The 15,863-nt window shown below is 34.7% G+C and overlaps 1 protein-coding gene across 1 annotated transcript in view; it reads right to left on the reverse strand.

Moving 5' to 3' along the window:
* Positions 1–15,863, reverse strand: part of Exn (Ephexin) — a 265,308-nt gene that overhangs the window by 230,441 nt on the left and 19,004 nt on the right. The window contains exons 2-3 of the mRNA XM_090413075.1: positions 8,283–8,424; positions 7,905–8,097 (exon numbers count right to left, since the gene is read on the reverse strand). Of these exons, the coding sequence (XP_090269201.1) occupies positions 7,905–8,097; positions 8,283–8,424 (335 nt within the window). The remainder of the gene's footprint in view (positions 1–7,904; positions 8,098–8,282; positions 8,425–15,863) is intronic.

The following is a 15,863-nucleotide window of genomic DNA, read 5'->3' on the forward strand; positions in this document are numbered from 1 at the left end:
GTCTTTGTGTGCTTTCATGATCACATTTGAATTGATCCAGTTATTTGAAGCATCCTGGAGGCTGCCTCAGTAATTGGTTCCCAACTAGAGGTAAAACACTGATAATCAAGTACTTGCTTGTTTTACCTATTGTGTTGTGATAAATCATTAAACCATGATAACAATAAAAAGTAAGTGGATATAGGAAATAATTCTAACATACATGCTGGAATTATAGTAAATCATTTGACACAGTACTACAGACTGTCCCAAATTTGGGAGACATACATCAAAAGACCTTCAGCCCAACGGCCAACAATACCTACATAGCCCACTGGGGGGGGGAGCACCATCAGGACTTTTAGGAAAAACAATAGTTTCCATGTTTCCATGCTTCTTCCTAATTTACTGTATGTAGTGCCTTGGTGCACGTGGTTTATTTTAAGTTCCTGTGAAGATGGCAACATGACATTGCTGAAATATTGGAAATATTTATTAAAGTTTAGTTTAATTTATATTCTATTGTACGTTGTCAATTCTTTAAGTTATTTAGTAAGCATGTATAACCAATGTATAAGCCTTCCTACCTAGAATTACAGAATGGTACTGTGTACAAAATGTAAAAATATAGCATTAACGATAATGTTCTGCTGCAGTAGGTTAAAAAGTAGAAAGAGAAGGATTGAATTGTCAGTCTTTATTGTGCTGAGACTTGGTGAAGTACAAGAATAACTGTTGGGACAATTGCTGCTCTTGATATTATGTTGACTGCTGTCTAAGATAACTTGTAGTTGGAAATCTTCATTAGGACGCCCACTACAAGTTATCTTGTATATCGTATTCGCAACATATTGACAACATATCAACATACTGGCACCAATGGTTTACACATTAGTCCAATGACAGTCAATGTGCTAATTAAGGAATTGAATGTTTAATATTAAAATTTGCAGATGACTAAAGTGAGATTAAAAATAAATAAGGATTTACAAGTTCAGGTGATATTAAATAGAATATTTTGTTGATAAAAGAAACAGTAATTAAGACTAAACAGCTCATTTGTGAAATAAAACTCCTTGTTAGCACATTATTTATGTAAAGAAAAATTAAAACAGTATAGGATGAAAAGGATTTAGAAAGATTAATAGTTAAATATGAGAATTTTAAATAGTGCAATAGAAAGCCAAAATTACAAATGGGTTTCTTTCAATAAGGTGTAGGAATGCTGAGAGGAGGTACAGAGGTGTAATCATTCCTTTCTATAAAATGATGCTCAGAGAGTACTCTATAAGAGTACTCTAAATGATGTATAAGAAAAGAGAGCAGCAAGATTAATAAATAGAATCAATGTTAACTCATCATCATCGTCAATTTACTGATATGTACAACCAAGAGTTTTCAGGTTACTATGACAGCACTACATGATTAAATTTACATTATTATTAAGTTCCTATCCTCCAAATCAATCTATTACTCGTGAACACTCCAACATTGTCACATCTAACATTTCATGCTTCTAAGGCACTTCTGACCGAATCAATCCACTTAGACCTTGGTCTTCCTGGGTCTCTTCTCTGCCATCTTGGCATTAAAAACAACCTCTGATAACCTTTTGTCAGACATTCTATTTAAGTGGCCATACCACGTTAGATTAGCTTTGCTGACACATTACTGAATGCTAATAATGTCAAGTTCCTTTCTAATATCTTCATTTTTAATATGATTCTGCCATTGATTCACTCTCCTAATTTTTCTCAGAACTCACATATCTGTGGTCTCTAGTCTTTGATCAAGTGCTTTATTTCTAACCCAACTCTCAGATCCATAACTTAAAAACTGGTTTAAACACTGTCTTGTATATTACTAGTTTCATGTTTTGGCTATTTCTCTCTTATTCCATATAAATTTATTCAGCTGGTTATCCATCATATCAGCTTTGCTTTATTCTGTTGTCTATTTCCAGATTTAACTTGCCATCTTCACTAAAAATTGTAGCTAAATAGCTGAAATATTTTATTTGTTCTATAGGATCTCCATTCAGAAAGCAGCTGAAGTTTTCTATGCTCCTGCCCATTTTCACAGTTTTGGTCTTTTTATTGATAATTTTCATGCCAAATTTGTTACAAGTGTTATTCAATCTAGTGCAAGTCTCCACATCTTGGAGACTTGCACTAAATATGTTTAGGAGTACACATCTGCATAAAACAAAGGGCTAAGTTTGACATCTCCAATTCTAATGTCTAGCTTGATACCACTTTCTTTCATAATGTGATCCATATAGATGATGAATAAGAGTGCATCCTTGTCTTACCACTGATTTTAATCCAAACTACACTGCTCAAAACAATTAAAGGATATTTTAGTTTCTCTCTGATAATTATAAATTTCTGCAAATAATTATAACTATTGGGCTTTATACACGAATAAATATTTCTTATTTATGGATAGGGTGTAATTGATGAGATATTGTTTAAATAATCAATATTTATTACAAACTGAGTTACATTTGTAAATTATTTTTATAACTGTATAATTTACAAGAAAACCAAAATATCCCCTAATTGTTTTGAGCAGTATATCTCCATGTATTTCCTTCAATTCTAACTGCTGACTTACAACTTAAATATAAACTCTATTGCTCTGTGTAATGTTCACTTCACTCCATATAAATGTAGCATTTTGAAAAGATTTTCTCTGGGTACCTTGTCATATGCCTTTTCCATATCTATAAAACTTAAGTACAGAAACTTGTCATATTCCCATGATTTCTCAACTATTTGTGTTCAAGTGAAAATCTGAATTTGACAACCTCTATTTATTTGGCCTGAACCCAGCTTCTTCTTCTCCAAGTTTCTCTTTCACAATCTTTCTCAACCTCTTGTAAAGAGGTTGAGAAAGTATGCCTGCATAAATCTTATCAGGAACACTTAGTAGAGAAATTCCTCTGTAATTCTCACAATCAGATTTATTTACTTTTTTATAGATAGGTACTATTACAGCTGTATTCCATTCATTGGGAATTCAACCTTCTGACCAGGTCCTCTGAATTATGCAGTGTAAATGTTTTAGTGAATTATGCCAACGCAACTTTTATACCTTCGTACTTAAGCATTTCTGGCCAAATATCATCTATTCCAGCTGCCTTTCCAAATTTCAAGTTTTGATGGCATTTTCTACCTCAAGTATTGATATGTACTCCTCTTTGCATTCCTCTTGAAAATTTTCTAGTATGGTTCTGTCACTGCTTTGTTCATTTAACAGTCTTTCAAAGTAATTACTCCAGCCATCTAGGATATCTTCGTCTTCAGTTTTCATATCACCTTTGATTCCTTTTACAGTACTCTTTCCTCTATGTCTAAGCTTCTTCAATAGCCTCCAGAACATATTGCCACCTTCCTGATCTTCCCATGACTTTTGTTTAGCTACTTTACACACAATTTAGATTTCATTTTTTCTCTGTATTCTTTTAGGGTATCTACTGACTTATTTGCTAAGAACTTCTAGTATGCTTTCTTCTTTTCCAGGACTGCTTCTTCAGCTTCTCATGTTCAATATGGTGTTCTTATTTTTCAATCCTTGAAGACAACCTCACCATATACCTCCATAGCTGAATCAATCAATGTCTTCTTCGGAGTTTGCCACTGAGATTCCAAGGTTTGGTTCTTGTTTTCAATTTGTTTCATTTTTTTTTCAATAATGTTTACAGTCGAATCCACAATTTACTTGCAAAAGCTGCTCAACTTTAATTCTCTTCAAAACATTTTTATCCTGGTTAATACTAGGTAATCATTATTTCCAATTTCAAATCCTCTGTACACTCTTGTATCTTGAACAAGCATGAAGATATCACTATCAATAATAACGTAGTCAATGAGGCTTTTTCTTATTTCTTGCGTCTTCTCTCCATGTGAACTTGTGCACATTGTCCTGAGCAGAAGTTCAGTAATACATACCATTACTGAATGGTATGTATTACTGAGATCTCCAACAAGGACCTCATTTTCCATATTCAGCATCAGCTGCTTGTTCTAATGACTCAAAAAATTCCTTCACTTCTTCCTTGGAAGAACCCTTTGTGGGACCATAGGTACAAATAAGTTTCATTGTTTGTGTCTCCATTTTGAAGTCTGCCCACATCATTCTACTTGAAATTGCCTTCCAATCAAGAAGTTTACCTTCATGTTTAATGTTGAATGCTAATACTACTCCTTCCTTTCCTTAATCATTATTGCCTGAAAATAACATCTCATACTTATTATTTAGTAAAATCTCATCTGTTTTTTGTCTTCTTTGTCTCAGTAACTGATTATGTCCACATGGTACTTTTCCAATTCTTCTGCAAGTTCGATTGTCTTTCTATTAATATGCCTTATATTGATGGTTCCTATTGCAGTTCTTATGATGTTGGGTTTATTCTTTTGCTTCTAGATATTGAGTTAGAGCTTGTTTCAGTAGCTGACTTTTCACTGTTCACTTTTGTTCCTTGATGAAAACAGCAGAGGGTGGGATGGGAGCTGCTTGTTTATCTGGGTGACACCCCAGTCTGCATGAAATCTCATCATGTTGCACCATCATATGCATTTGTGGTTTAAGCCTATAGAGAGTACAATTTGGTCAGCTAAGTTCCAAACTGCCAGCCCATCACCATTTATGCAGTGTCCAGTAGATACCTACTAACAGGGTGCACCATGTGAAGGTGAGGTTGGGACATTAGGTCAGAAACCCCAGTCGCTCTCTGCATTCCTGAAAGGTGACACGGAAATCTCCTCCCTGTTATTTGGCTCTGACCCTTAAGCGACCTGTAGTGTTTACTCTTATGAACAAAATTTTAGTTTTTTGTATGTTAAGGTAAAAAATATAAGAAATAAAATAATAAGAGAATAATCACTTAAATAAGGTTTTTATAAATCTGATCAGGAGTCAAACAAGTTAAATTGTTTGGATATTTTAATAATACCTTGATAGTTTAATAATAATACTCCATACCAGGAATTACATACTGAGGTACTGTTTAGCGACGTACATATTAAAGCATATTAAACAAAAACCAATAAAGGATCACTGTAGGTTACATTTATGGAAATATTTTTAGTGAAAGAAAGTTACTCACTAACTAGAATAAATTTAAAAATGTGCAAGGACTGATATCTAACAAATAATAATTTCCTTAAATAATAATTTAAGGAAGCTGAATAATTGATTACACTAAAGGTTCCTTTAGTGTAATCAATATTCATTGTATCACTCTGGGATCAATATTCATTTGGGTAGAACTTTGATAAGTTTCATGGAAATGATTTGCAGATTTGAAATAATTATGGGCATTTTTTTCTTTTCATAATAATTTCCTTAAATAATAATTTAAGGAAGCTGAATAATTGATTACACTAAAGGTTCCTTTAGTGTAATCAATATTCATTGTATCACTCTGGGATCAATATTCATTTGGGTAGAACTTTGATAAGTTTCATGGAAATGATTTGCAGATTTGAAATAATTATGGGCATTTTTTTCTTTTCATAATAATTTCCTTAAATAATAATTTAAGGAAGCTGAATAATTGATTACACTAAAGGTTCCTTTAGTGTAATCAATATTCATTGTATCACTCTGGGATCAATATTCATTTGGGTAGAACTTTGATAAGTTTCATGGAAATGATTTGCAGATTTGAAATAATTATGGGCATTTTTTTCTTGAGGATTTCATATGTGTTCTCATATCAATACTGCATAACGTCGAAAGTTTTTTCCACTTGGTTATACTATAAATTAAAGATGCCAAGAAATCATATTCTTGGTCTAAGCATTTATCCAACTGTAAACAAACAATGTTTGTTCAAACATTGTTAGGATAAAGGGCTAAACCAAGAATATAATTTCTTGGCATCTTTAATTTATAATATTGCATAAGTTTTTTTTGCTGATATAATGAAAACAAAAGTTTCACAAAACACCAGCCTGGCTGGCCAAGGCGTTAGCGTATCTGTTCTCCAGCCACAGGGCTACAGGTTCGAATCCCGCCGTGGGCATGAATGTTTATGGAAATACTAGTGGTGGTGGATGGCGGTAGATGACGTTGGTGTAGTGCAGTCAGTTGGTGGATTGTGTGGTGGAGACAGAGTTGTAGAGTAGGTGCCCTCCCTCAATGAGTATTTGGACTCCCTGGAGGTGTCAAATAATAATATATGACTTTATTACACATGTTAAGGTAAAAACAAAACATAAAAGTTAATAAATATAATTTTATTAACATTTAAATACAGCCCTCAAAATAAACAATACAAAAACCGAAATTAGGAAATATTTTGTTTAATGTAATGCATGTAATCTGTTCGATAGTTTGATTTGAATTTTGTACAAATATTCAAATCTAAATGTTTCAAAACTACAAAATCTGGCTGTTCATGACCCATGACATTGATTTCATGACCCACAGTTTGAAAATTACTGCACTAGAACTTCACTCTTCATTTTTTCCTCTCAAGGATTTGCAAATAATTTTTGAAATTGCCTAGAGCAGCGATTTTCAATTGGTGTGCCGCGAGATTTGTGAAAACAAATTAATTGAAAGAAATAATGTTGTAATTTGTGCATTTATTCCCTTGAAGCTCCCAAAAAGGATAAGTAATTACTAATTAAATATAGTTTCTGGGAAAATTCCCACGTTACTCCTCTTAAACACTATTAATATAATTATGGCTATTATAGCCTGTTTTTGTTTAGGAGTGTTCCTTATTTTAATACATTGGCTAACATTACTCAAAAAAGGGGTATATATATATATTTTTTAGGGCATTATGGGTGAGTATAGAAGGCAATATGGCTGAATAAAAGAGGTGGAAAAAATTTTGTACATACCTTGTTTTTGGTTCTATGATGCCTTCCAATTCCAAGATCTTGTCCAAAAATTTTTTCCACCTCTTTTATTCTGCCATATTACCTTCTATACTCACCCATAATGCCCTAAAAATATATATATACCCCTTTTTTGAGGAATGTTAGCCAATGTATTAAAATAAGGGACACTCCTAAACAAAAACAGGCTATAATAGCCGTAATTATATTAAATAATTACTATTATTAATATCTTCTGTATGTAAATCAGTCAAAATTATGCCTATTTTTTGCCAGATTGTCAAAAAAATTAAAAGAATATATTTTTAGTGTGCCACAGAATTTTAATAATTAGTCTAGGTGTGCCATATTATGAAAAAGGTTAAAAATCACTGGCCTAGAGGATTACAAGTCTGTTCGATATTCAAAGTTCTGGTAAGAGAAAGTAATTTGGACCAAAGTTGAGTGAAAGGCACTGCCTTCTTGGTTTGCTTGTCCAGCAGTCTAGGATTCATTTGCAAACTCTCACTATTAACTTTAATTGGCATTTTATTCCCCCCCCCTTTAATATTTAGTAAATATTTAGTAAAATAAGTCAAGCAGCTGTATGCACTGCAAGTGGAAAAAAAGTATACGAGCTTTATACTTCAAGATCACAGAAAACACCAATAACCTCAGAGGATATTAGTAGACTTATCGAAAGGAAGAAGATTTAATACATTTTTTTTTTTTTTTTTTTAAAGAATCCCATTCACAAAAGGCTGTAAACTTGTACACAGAGTGGCTAAAGACAGATAATAAAATAAAAAAAACTCTGCTCTACTTCAAGCTACTTTAGGCTTATAAATTGAGCAGCAGTCAAAAATCACTTGCCAGCTATGAGCACTTTGTCAAGACACAGAGAATAGGTAAATATCATGAACAAACACCCCTGTTAACAGTGTTGTTAACATCAAAGAGCCTTGAAGCAAGATAAAGTATTTTTATTCTTAATGCATGCTGGAAGTTTACTGTAGTGAGAGTTGAATGTATTATCACTATACCAAAAAAAGACATAATGGATGAAATTTAAAAACTAAATCTCATTACCTCTACAGATAAACTGCCTTCATCATCTCTCATGGATATCCCTTTAATATTTTCATCCATTAATGCAAAAATATCCTTGTCTATAAGTGGAAGAATAAGGTTACTGCTAGAATGACCAGAAGATGACTTCAACACATCATCATTCACTTGAAATTGGCTCTCTGTGGATGACTCTGAACTGGCCAATGAACTCCTATTAAAATATTTTTTATCATTAAAGGTTCGTTTCAGTACTTGAAATCAAACTTTGTAAAGAATTATGTTAAAGATTTTCATAACATAAATATTAGAGTATTACTGTTAATATTCACAAACAGTGCACACCTCTTTTTAATACATGCATATTTAATTAAATCTTTAAAACCATTTTTAACCTACCTAAATTTAAAAGATGAAGAACTACTACTATCCCCATCAGGAAGAGAGTCACTAGCAGAAGACATAGAACTCTGACTTCCACCTTTAAAACTTGAAACAAATGAAATAGCAGGAATTCCAGGGGCTGATGTAGTTCTCAACACTGATCATTAAACAAAAATATGATAAATTTTTCAAAATATTCAAAAATTAATGCAAATTCACAATTAAGAAAAAAAAAAGGGAACATATTGATAATAAAAGAACAGCTGAAATATAACAAATGCCAGTGAACACAATTTCATTTTTAATTACTTTTTTAGCAATTAAGAATTACTGATGAGAAAAAATTTCACTGTGAATTAAAAAGTTTATACATTTTTAAGAACAATTAAAGAATATTATTCAAGTTTACAATACAGTTTATACATAGTGTGATTCAATGAGATAAACTTTTATTTGGTGCATGTGACATGTTGCATATAGATAAATTTGAAAATATACAACATATGGTGTGTATATTGAAAAATAAGATGTCAAATTAAGTGAGTAAAGTGTCTATATTTACTCAAATTTCAGGAAATATCCTAATCTATCATGCAAAATGCTTTCAGTAATGTTTTAATGTAATCTGTAAGTTCCTTGTGATAATGTTAATGTTTTCAAAAACATGTTCTTTGACTCAAATATCTAAAATTACTAATTATTTCAGGAGCATACATTACATGAAAAAATTCCCCTTATATCGATACACGATATATGCTATGTAGCATCATTCTGTAGCTCTCTAAATCTATAGGTCACTTTCTACACTGAGTATGTTGTCAAAGAAAATTGGTCCCATTTTTATAATTGGGATAATGTACATAATACACAAATTTTTAGATGTGTTTTAGATGTGTTTTGCACAAGCAAAACACATCTAGCATGAATTCTTAGTAAGGCAGAGTATATTCTGGTTGATCACATAACAGTGCAAAATGTGGAAAGTTTTTCTGCTTGGTTACAACACATTATGCTTAACAATCTTGTACCCAAGTGCAGTACAACAGTGAAATAACTTCAGGACTGATCTACTTGTATATAGAGGCTGCTGACTTCACATCAACTGCCTTAGTATCTCATAATGCAAAAACATCATGAGAAGAGTCACTAAGCCAAGTTTCGACTTTTACTGAAATCTCATCAATGGGAGTCAGCCTAAGTATATACCAAGATTAAATTAATGAAGACGTCATACATTTTACACATACAAGTAGAAAAAGGTGTATCACCTTAGTTAAACTTGTGATCCTTGTAAACTTCATAAGAGAATTTACTCGATCACAATTTAACAAGTAGAAACCTTAATGAGAAAATAGTGCTTGCATCTAGGTATAAATGAAATAAATATATTGAAAAGAATAGCAAAATCTATAGGACAGTAGTGAGGCCAGCTATGACATATGCTATAGAAACTGTGGCCCTGAGGAAAAATAACATCAGCAGGATGGAAGTAGCAGAGATGTGAATGCTTAGGTGGATGTGCGGTGTGACCAGAAAGGATCGTCTGAGAAATGAGTATGTCAGAGGAACAGTGAAAGTTACAAACTTAGGAGCGAAAATACAGGAGGCAAGGTTGAGATGGTTTGGTCATGTGATGAGGAGGGAGGACGAATATGTGGGAAGGGTCATGAAGATGGATGTGCAAGGAAGGCGGAAGCGTGGGCGGCCAAAGAAGAGATGGAGGGAGCTGGTAGAAGAGGACTTGAGAATGAAGAACTTGGATGTGGTGACAGCCCAAGACAGGAAGGTATGGAGGAGACTCATTATCAACAGTGACCCCACTTAAGCGGGAGAAGCTGCAGAAGAAGAAGAAGATACTGAAAAGAATAATTGTTAACTTGTATAAGAAAATTGATTGTGTAATAATAGAAAAATAAGATAATTGATTTACAGTATTTAGTTATAAAAGTTTTGCATGTAAAAGGCTTGCTTATTATACACTTGAAACTAGAGATTGTAAGTTATGCTAATTCTTAGAAAAATTGGGTGAGTCAATAGCGTTTGATAAAGCTGACTCAGAGGATTAAGGTCACGGTCCCCCTATTTAGACACCTCCGTGGGTCAGTCACGTGTGCACGGCCCTTCAAAGGTAGAAGTTTCAGCAGGGGATGCAGCCCTAACACGTTACGAGAAACGTATCATGATATCGCAGGGGAAAAAAATTAATTGCAGAAGGTGCCGGTAGGATCAAGATATAAAACGGTTAGGACCCCCCCCACACACACACACATGAGGTCTTTTGCCAGTTTTCGTTTGGAGGTTACCATATGAGTTTCCTGAGGGACAGTCAGAAGTCCCCCCTCTGTCTGCCACGACATGGAATATTAGTAAGGGGATTTAGGTGCCATTTTCCTACCATCGAGAACAGAGGCCGCCACATGGTCAGGAAGAAAGGTATTTACTGTATACTAAGCAACCCTGGTCTAAAGGAAGGAGATAATCAATAGAAATTGTGGATATCCTCATGGCATTTCTGATGACTGCAGAACAGCAGATAGATCGTGATTCCTTAGAAGAAGCCTGATATGCTGCAATCGAGATGGCCCTCATAATCTGAAGCATCCCAAATATGTCCCACTACAGAAGGAATATTTCTTCAGGAATCGCAGACAAGTAACATCTAGTAGAAGAGCTTCATCAAACGGTATTGTGAAAGATTTTTCTGTTAATTTAGTATGACTGTAATTGTACTCGTAGTTCGTATTACTAAGCAATTTGAAGGACTTGAACTAGGACTTTAGCTCACTTGATGGTATAGAGAAAGAGGGAACTAGTTTATCAATATTACTGAACGAGCGATAGTGTGTATAGATATTAGTATATTTGATTTACTCTTAACTGAGAAAGGTCAAAAAAATTGAATGTGGCGTTCATTATAGCAATGGAATTGCTAAGCCCACATAACTCTTGTAAATTAATGTGTGTAATCCAATTGTGTCTAATTGAATTATTGTGCTTAAGCAGGTGAAAGATTTAAGCCAACTAAATCATTGACAGGAAAGACCCTTTATCTTGTGTGTGTAGAGTCTTTTGTTGAGGCATAACAGTTTATCCCACGTGATAGTGTAAAATTTTCATTTTTTGTATTTTGGTAGACTTATTAACATTGTATTAATTTAGTATTGAATTGGAGTTTTTAGAATTTAATGTATTGTATTGTATTTATGAGTTTAATAAACTTTTGCTTATCAAATAATTAATTGTCTAAAATTGCCATTCAATGCACCGCTTGTAATAACATACGAACCTAGGCGCAGGGGGGAAGAAAAAGTTAAGTTACGAGATCAAGGTTACGACTGCATGATTATTTCACAGGTAGACTTATTTAGGAATTGCTTCTTGTTTTAAATTTCTTTATAAACTAAATGTCCTAAATGGCACAGCTTTAAAAAATAAATGTTTTAGGATACTAAGAAGAGCAAGAGCCTTAGATTTCTAGTACATAAGTGACGATACACGGAGAAAAGGGATAAGATATATAAAGGAAAGTAAAGTATAAGGGAAATATATATTTAAACAAGAATGGTGCAGCCGGTAGGATGGGGTTCAACTAATTAAACTTAGAGGATAAGTTATTCACAGCAAGTTGGTTTTGGATACAGATCAAACAACTGAAAGGCAAAAGTTATATTTTGTGTATTGTTGGAAAATTTTTGTATATTTTACTGTAAACTGGATGCAAGTATGACAGATCCCTCTAGTAGTTTAGGCATGAATGATAGTGAATTTTTTCAGTATATTAACCCCCAACAAGTGTTCCCTCAGTTTTTGGGCAAAGATTCTGATGACGTCATTAGTTTTTTTTTTACATAGAAGAGCTTAGAAAGGAGGATGGACCGCCTTTCAGTTATTAGTCTTGCTCCGTAGTAAACTGGTGGGGAAGGCAAAAACCTTCCTTTACTCCTCTCCCATCCTCAAAGAGACCCTAGATTACTCTCGCTTGAAGACAGTCCTGATTTCTCAGTTCTCCAAACTGGGAAGTTTAGGACCAAATTTGTGGAAACTCCAGAGGTGCACAAAGAAGGATAGGCAGAGTATAGCTGAATTTGACATCAGATACTAACGGTGGCAAGTACGCTGAGTGTCCAAGGTGAAGAAAAGCCTCAACTGGACTGGGCCATCTTTCAACAGTTCAGACAGGGAGTCAAAGCAGAATTAAAAGAGACTGCATTTAACAAAAGGTTGACCAATCTATGTGACTGCTACAATGCTGTCAAAGAGCGTGAACAAATGCTTGGAGACCCCCCCCGTGCCACAGCTGTTCCAGGTCTGGTCAATGCAGTTGAAGAGAAAGGAAATCCAGAAAAGAGGCATGAACAAATCAAAGAAAATAGGGAAAAGAGAGAAGGACCTAACGTGAGAGAAGGGACAGAAGAGAGTGATAGACCATTGATAAATAAATTGACAGGGTCCTATGCTGATACAGATAATATCAAGGCCTTGGTTAGACAAGAAATAGGAATTCTCCAAAAGCCCATTATGGATCGGCTGGATGAGGTGATGACACAACTGGGAACTTTGTAAAGACCCCAGCGTCTAGTCATAGCAGAACTGAAGAAACTGCTAGGTTAATACGAGAAGAAGTTGAGCATCTACAAAGACCCCTTCTCAATCGGTTGGATTCAGTGATGCAGAGGCTATCAGAAATCACCTCCCAACAAGCAACAGTAAATCCTCCGAGTCAAGGGAGAACTACTGATCTGAGCAATGGTAGAGAATCCCCAAGGTGCTTGATGTGCGACAAGATTGGACATCTTGCTCGTGACTGTTATGTAAATAGGAAAAGCTTCAGTAAGGGCCATAGTGGAGAGTTAAACTCGCACACTTATACGAGCAGAGTATGGAATAAAAGGCAAGGAAAGAAGAAGCAGCCTAATGAATTGATGGTGATAGCCAGTGCATATGGAAAACAGTGCAAAGCCTTGCTGGACACTGGAGCCCAGTCGTCCATCATATCTGAGGATTTCTTTATGACAATACAGCCCTATATTAAGGATAATATCACCCATCTCAGACGACCTGTGAGAATATCAGGTGTTACAACCTCCAGCACTCATGCTTCAAGATCGGTGAATCTCAAGATATACCTACAGGAATTCAAGTTGTGTGTTTGGCAAGAGTTTCTGGTCCTGTCAGGGTCCTCTCTCCCACAAATTAAACTGATTCTGGATAGTGATTTCCTGTCAAAGTATAAATTCAGGTGTGATTATATAAGGAGGGAGACATACCTACTAGAAAGGAAACAGATCAAAGGAAAAGACAACAATCCACGTCAAGGAGGAAGCCCTAATATAAATGCTCCCACAAGTAAGAAGAATAATGTTAGATGTCAAGGAGAGCAGGAGAATCTGGTCTCAGACACAGTTCTCCAGGTACACTTGGTTAGAAGAGTGCATTGGGGCAAGTATACCAAATGAACGAATGTCAACCAGGGTGGGGGAAAGGAACTATGAGAACCTGAATAAAGTCGGGACAGAACCAGAACAAATCAGGTTTAACCTTAGACCCTGACAAAATGGTAGGGTAGACCACAGGAAGGGAGTTTATCCTCTGAGTGAACATACCTCTGATGAACGGAGTTCTGACGAAAGGATCTTAACATGGGATGCATCTCAGACAGCTAACCGAGGTGCGAAAGAAGGTAAGTAAGGCAAATAGGAGAAGGAAACTTAGAAAGAAAAAACACAGTCAGGATAAAACACATAGCAGAATTCAGTGCCTACAATTCACCAGGTGTTTCTTCAATAAGCAAAAAGTTCCTGACGGAATGAGGAGAGAAGGAATAGAAAGTTTGTCAGTAAACAGAAAGGAATCCAAAGGGATGAATTACACCAGTAGAAAACTAAATGACAATGCTATCAAACACAAGGGCACACTTTAGTTCTATAATCTGGGGAATTCACAGCATGAAAAGTGGATAAAGAACAGAAAATCCTTGGCAAAATTGGAACTCCAGATATAAGAAAAATTTTATGAAAATTTTTAAGGAGGGGGAAACCTTTGTTAAATTTGTGATCCTTGTAAACTTCATAAGAGAATTTACTTGATCACAATTTAACAAGTAGAAACCTTAATGAGAAAATAGTGCTTGCATTTAAGTATAAATGAAATAAATATATTGAAAATAATAATTGTTAACTCATATAAGAACATTGATTGTATAATAATAGAAAAATAAGATAATTGATTTACAGTATTTAGTTATAAAAGTTTTGCATGTAAAAGGCTAGCTTATTATATAATTGAAATTAGAGATTATAAGTTATGCTAATTTCTTAAAAAATTGGGTGAGCTAATAGCATTTGATAAAGCTGACTCAGAGGATTAACTAGAACCAAAGTAAAGCCCAAGATCACTGTCCCTGATTTAGACACTGCTGTGGGTCAGTCGCGTGCACACGGCCCACCAAAGGTAGAAGTTTCAGCAGGGGACGCCGCCCTAACACGTTACTAGAAACGTATAATGCTATCGCAGGGGAAGAAAATTAATTGCAGAAGGTGCCAGTAGGGTCAAGATATAAGAGGGTTAGAAGCCCCCCACGAGGTCTTTGGCCAGTTTTCATTTGGAGGTTACCATATGAGTTTCCTGAGAGACGGTCAGGAGTTCCCCCCTCCGTCCGCCACGACATGGAATATTAGCAAGGGGGATTTACGTCCCGTTTTCCTACCATCGAGAACAAAGGCCGCCACATGGTCAGGAAGAAAGGTATTTACTGTATACTAAGCAACCCTGGTCTAAAGGAAGGAGATTATCAATAGAAATTGTGGATATCCTCATGGCATTTCTGATGACTGCAGAACAGCAGATAGATCGTGATTCCTTAGAAGAAGCCTGATATGCTGCAATCGAGATGGCCCTCATAATCCGAAGTATCCCAAATATGTCCCACTACAGAAGGAATATTTCTTCAGGAATCGCAGACAAGTAATGTTTAGTAGAAGAGCTTCATCAAACGGTATTGTGAAAGATTTTCTTAATTCTGTTAATTTAATATGGCTGTAATTGTAGTTCGTATTACTAAGCAATTTGAAGGACTTGAACTAGGACTTTAGCTCACTTGATGGTATAGAGAAAGAAGGAACTAGTTTATCAATATTACTGAACGAGCGAATAGTGTGTATAGATATTAGTATATGTGATTTACTCTTAACTGAGAAAAGTCAAAAGAATTGAATGTGGTGTTCATTATAGCAACGGAATTGCTAGGCTCACATAACCCTTGTAAATTAATGTGTGTAATCCAATTGTGTCTAATTGAATTATTGTGCTTAAGCGGGTGAAAGATTTAAGCCAACTAAACCATTCATGGGAAAGCCCCTTTATCTTGTGTATGTAGAGTCTTTTGTGGAGGCATAACAGTTTATCCCACGTGATAGTGTAAAATTTTCATTTTTTGTATTTTGCTAGACTTATTAACATTGTATTAATTTAGTATTGAATTGGAGTTTTTAGAATTTAATGTATTGTATTGCATTTATGAGTTTAATAAACTTTTGCTTATCAAATAATCAGTTGTCTGAAATTGCCATTCAATGCACCGCTTGTAATAACGTACGA

The sequence above is a fragment of the Typopeltis vanoorti genome, chromosome 2, assembly GCF_054136105.1.
Source record: "Typopeltis vanoorti isolate ZY-2024b chromosome 2, IOZ_Tvanoo_1.0, whole genome shotgun sequence".
NCBI classification, from domain to species: domain Eukaryota; kingdom Metazoa; phylum Arthropoda; class Arachnida; order Uropygi; family Thelyphonidae; genus Typopeltis; species Typopeltis vanoorti.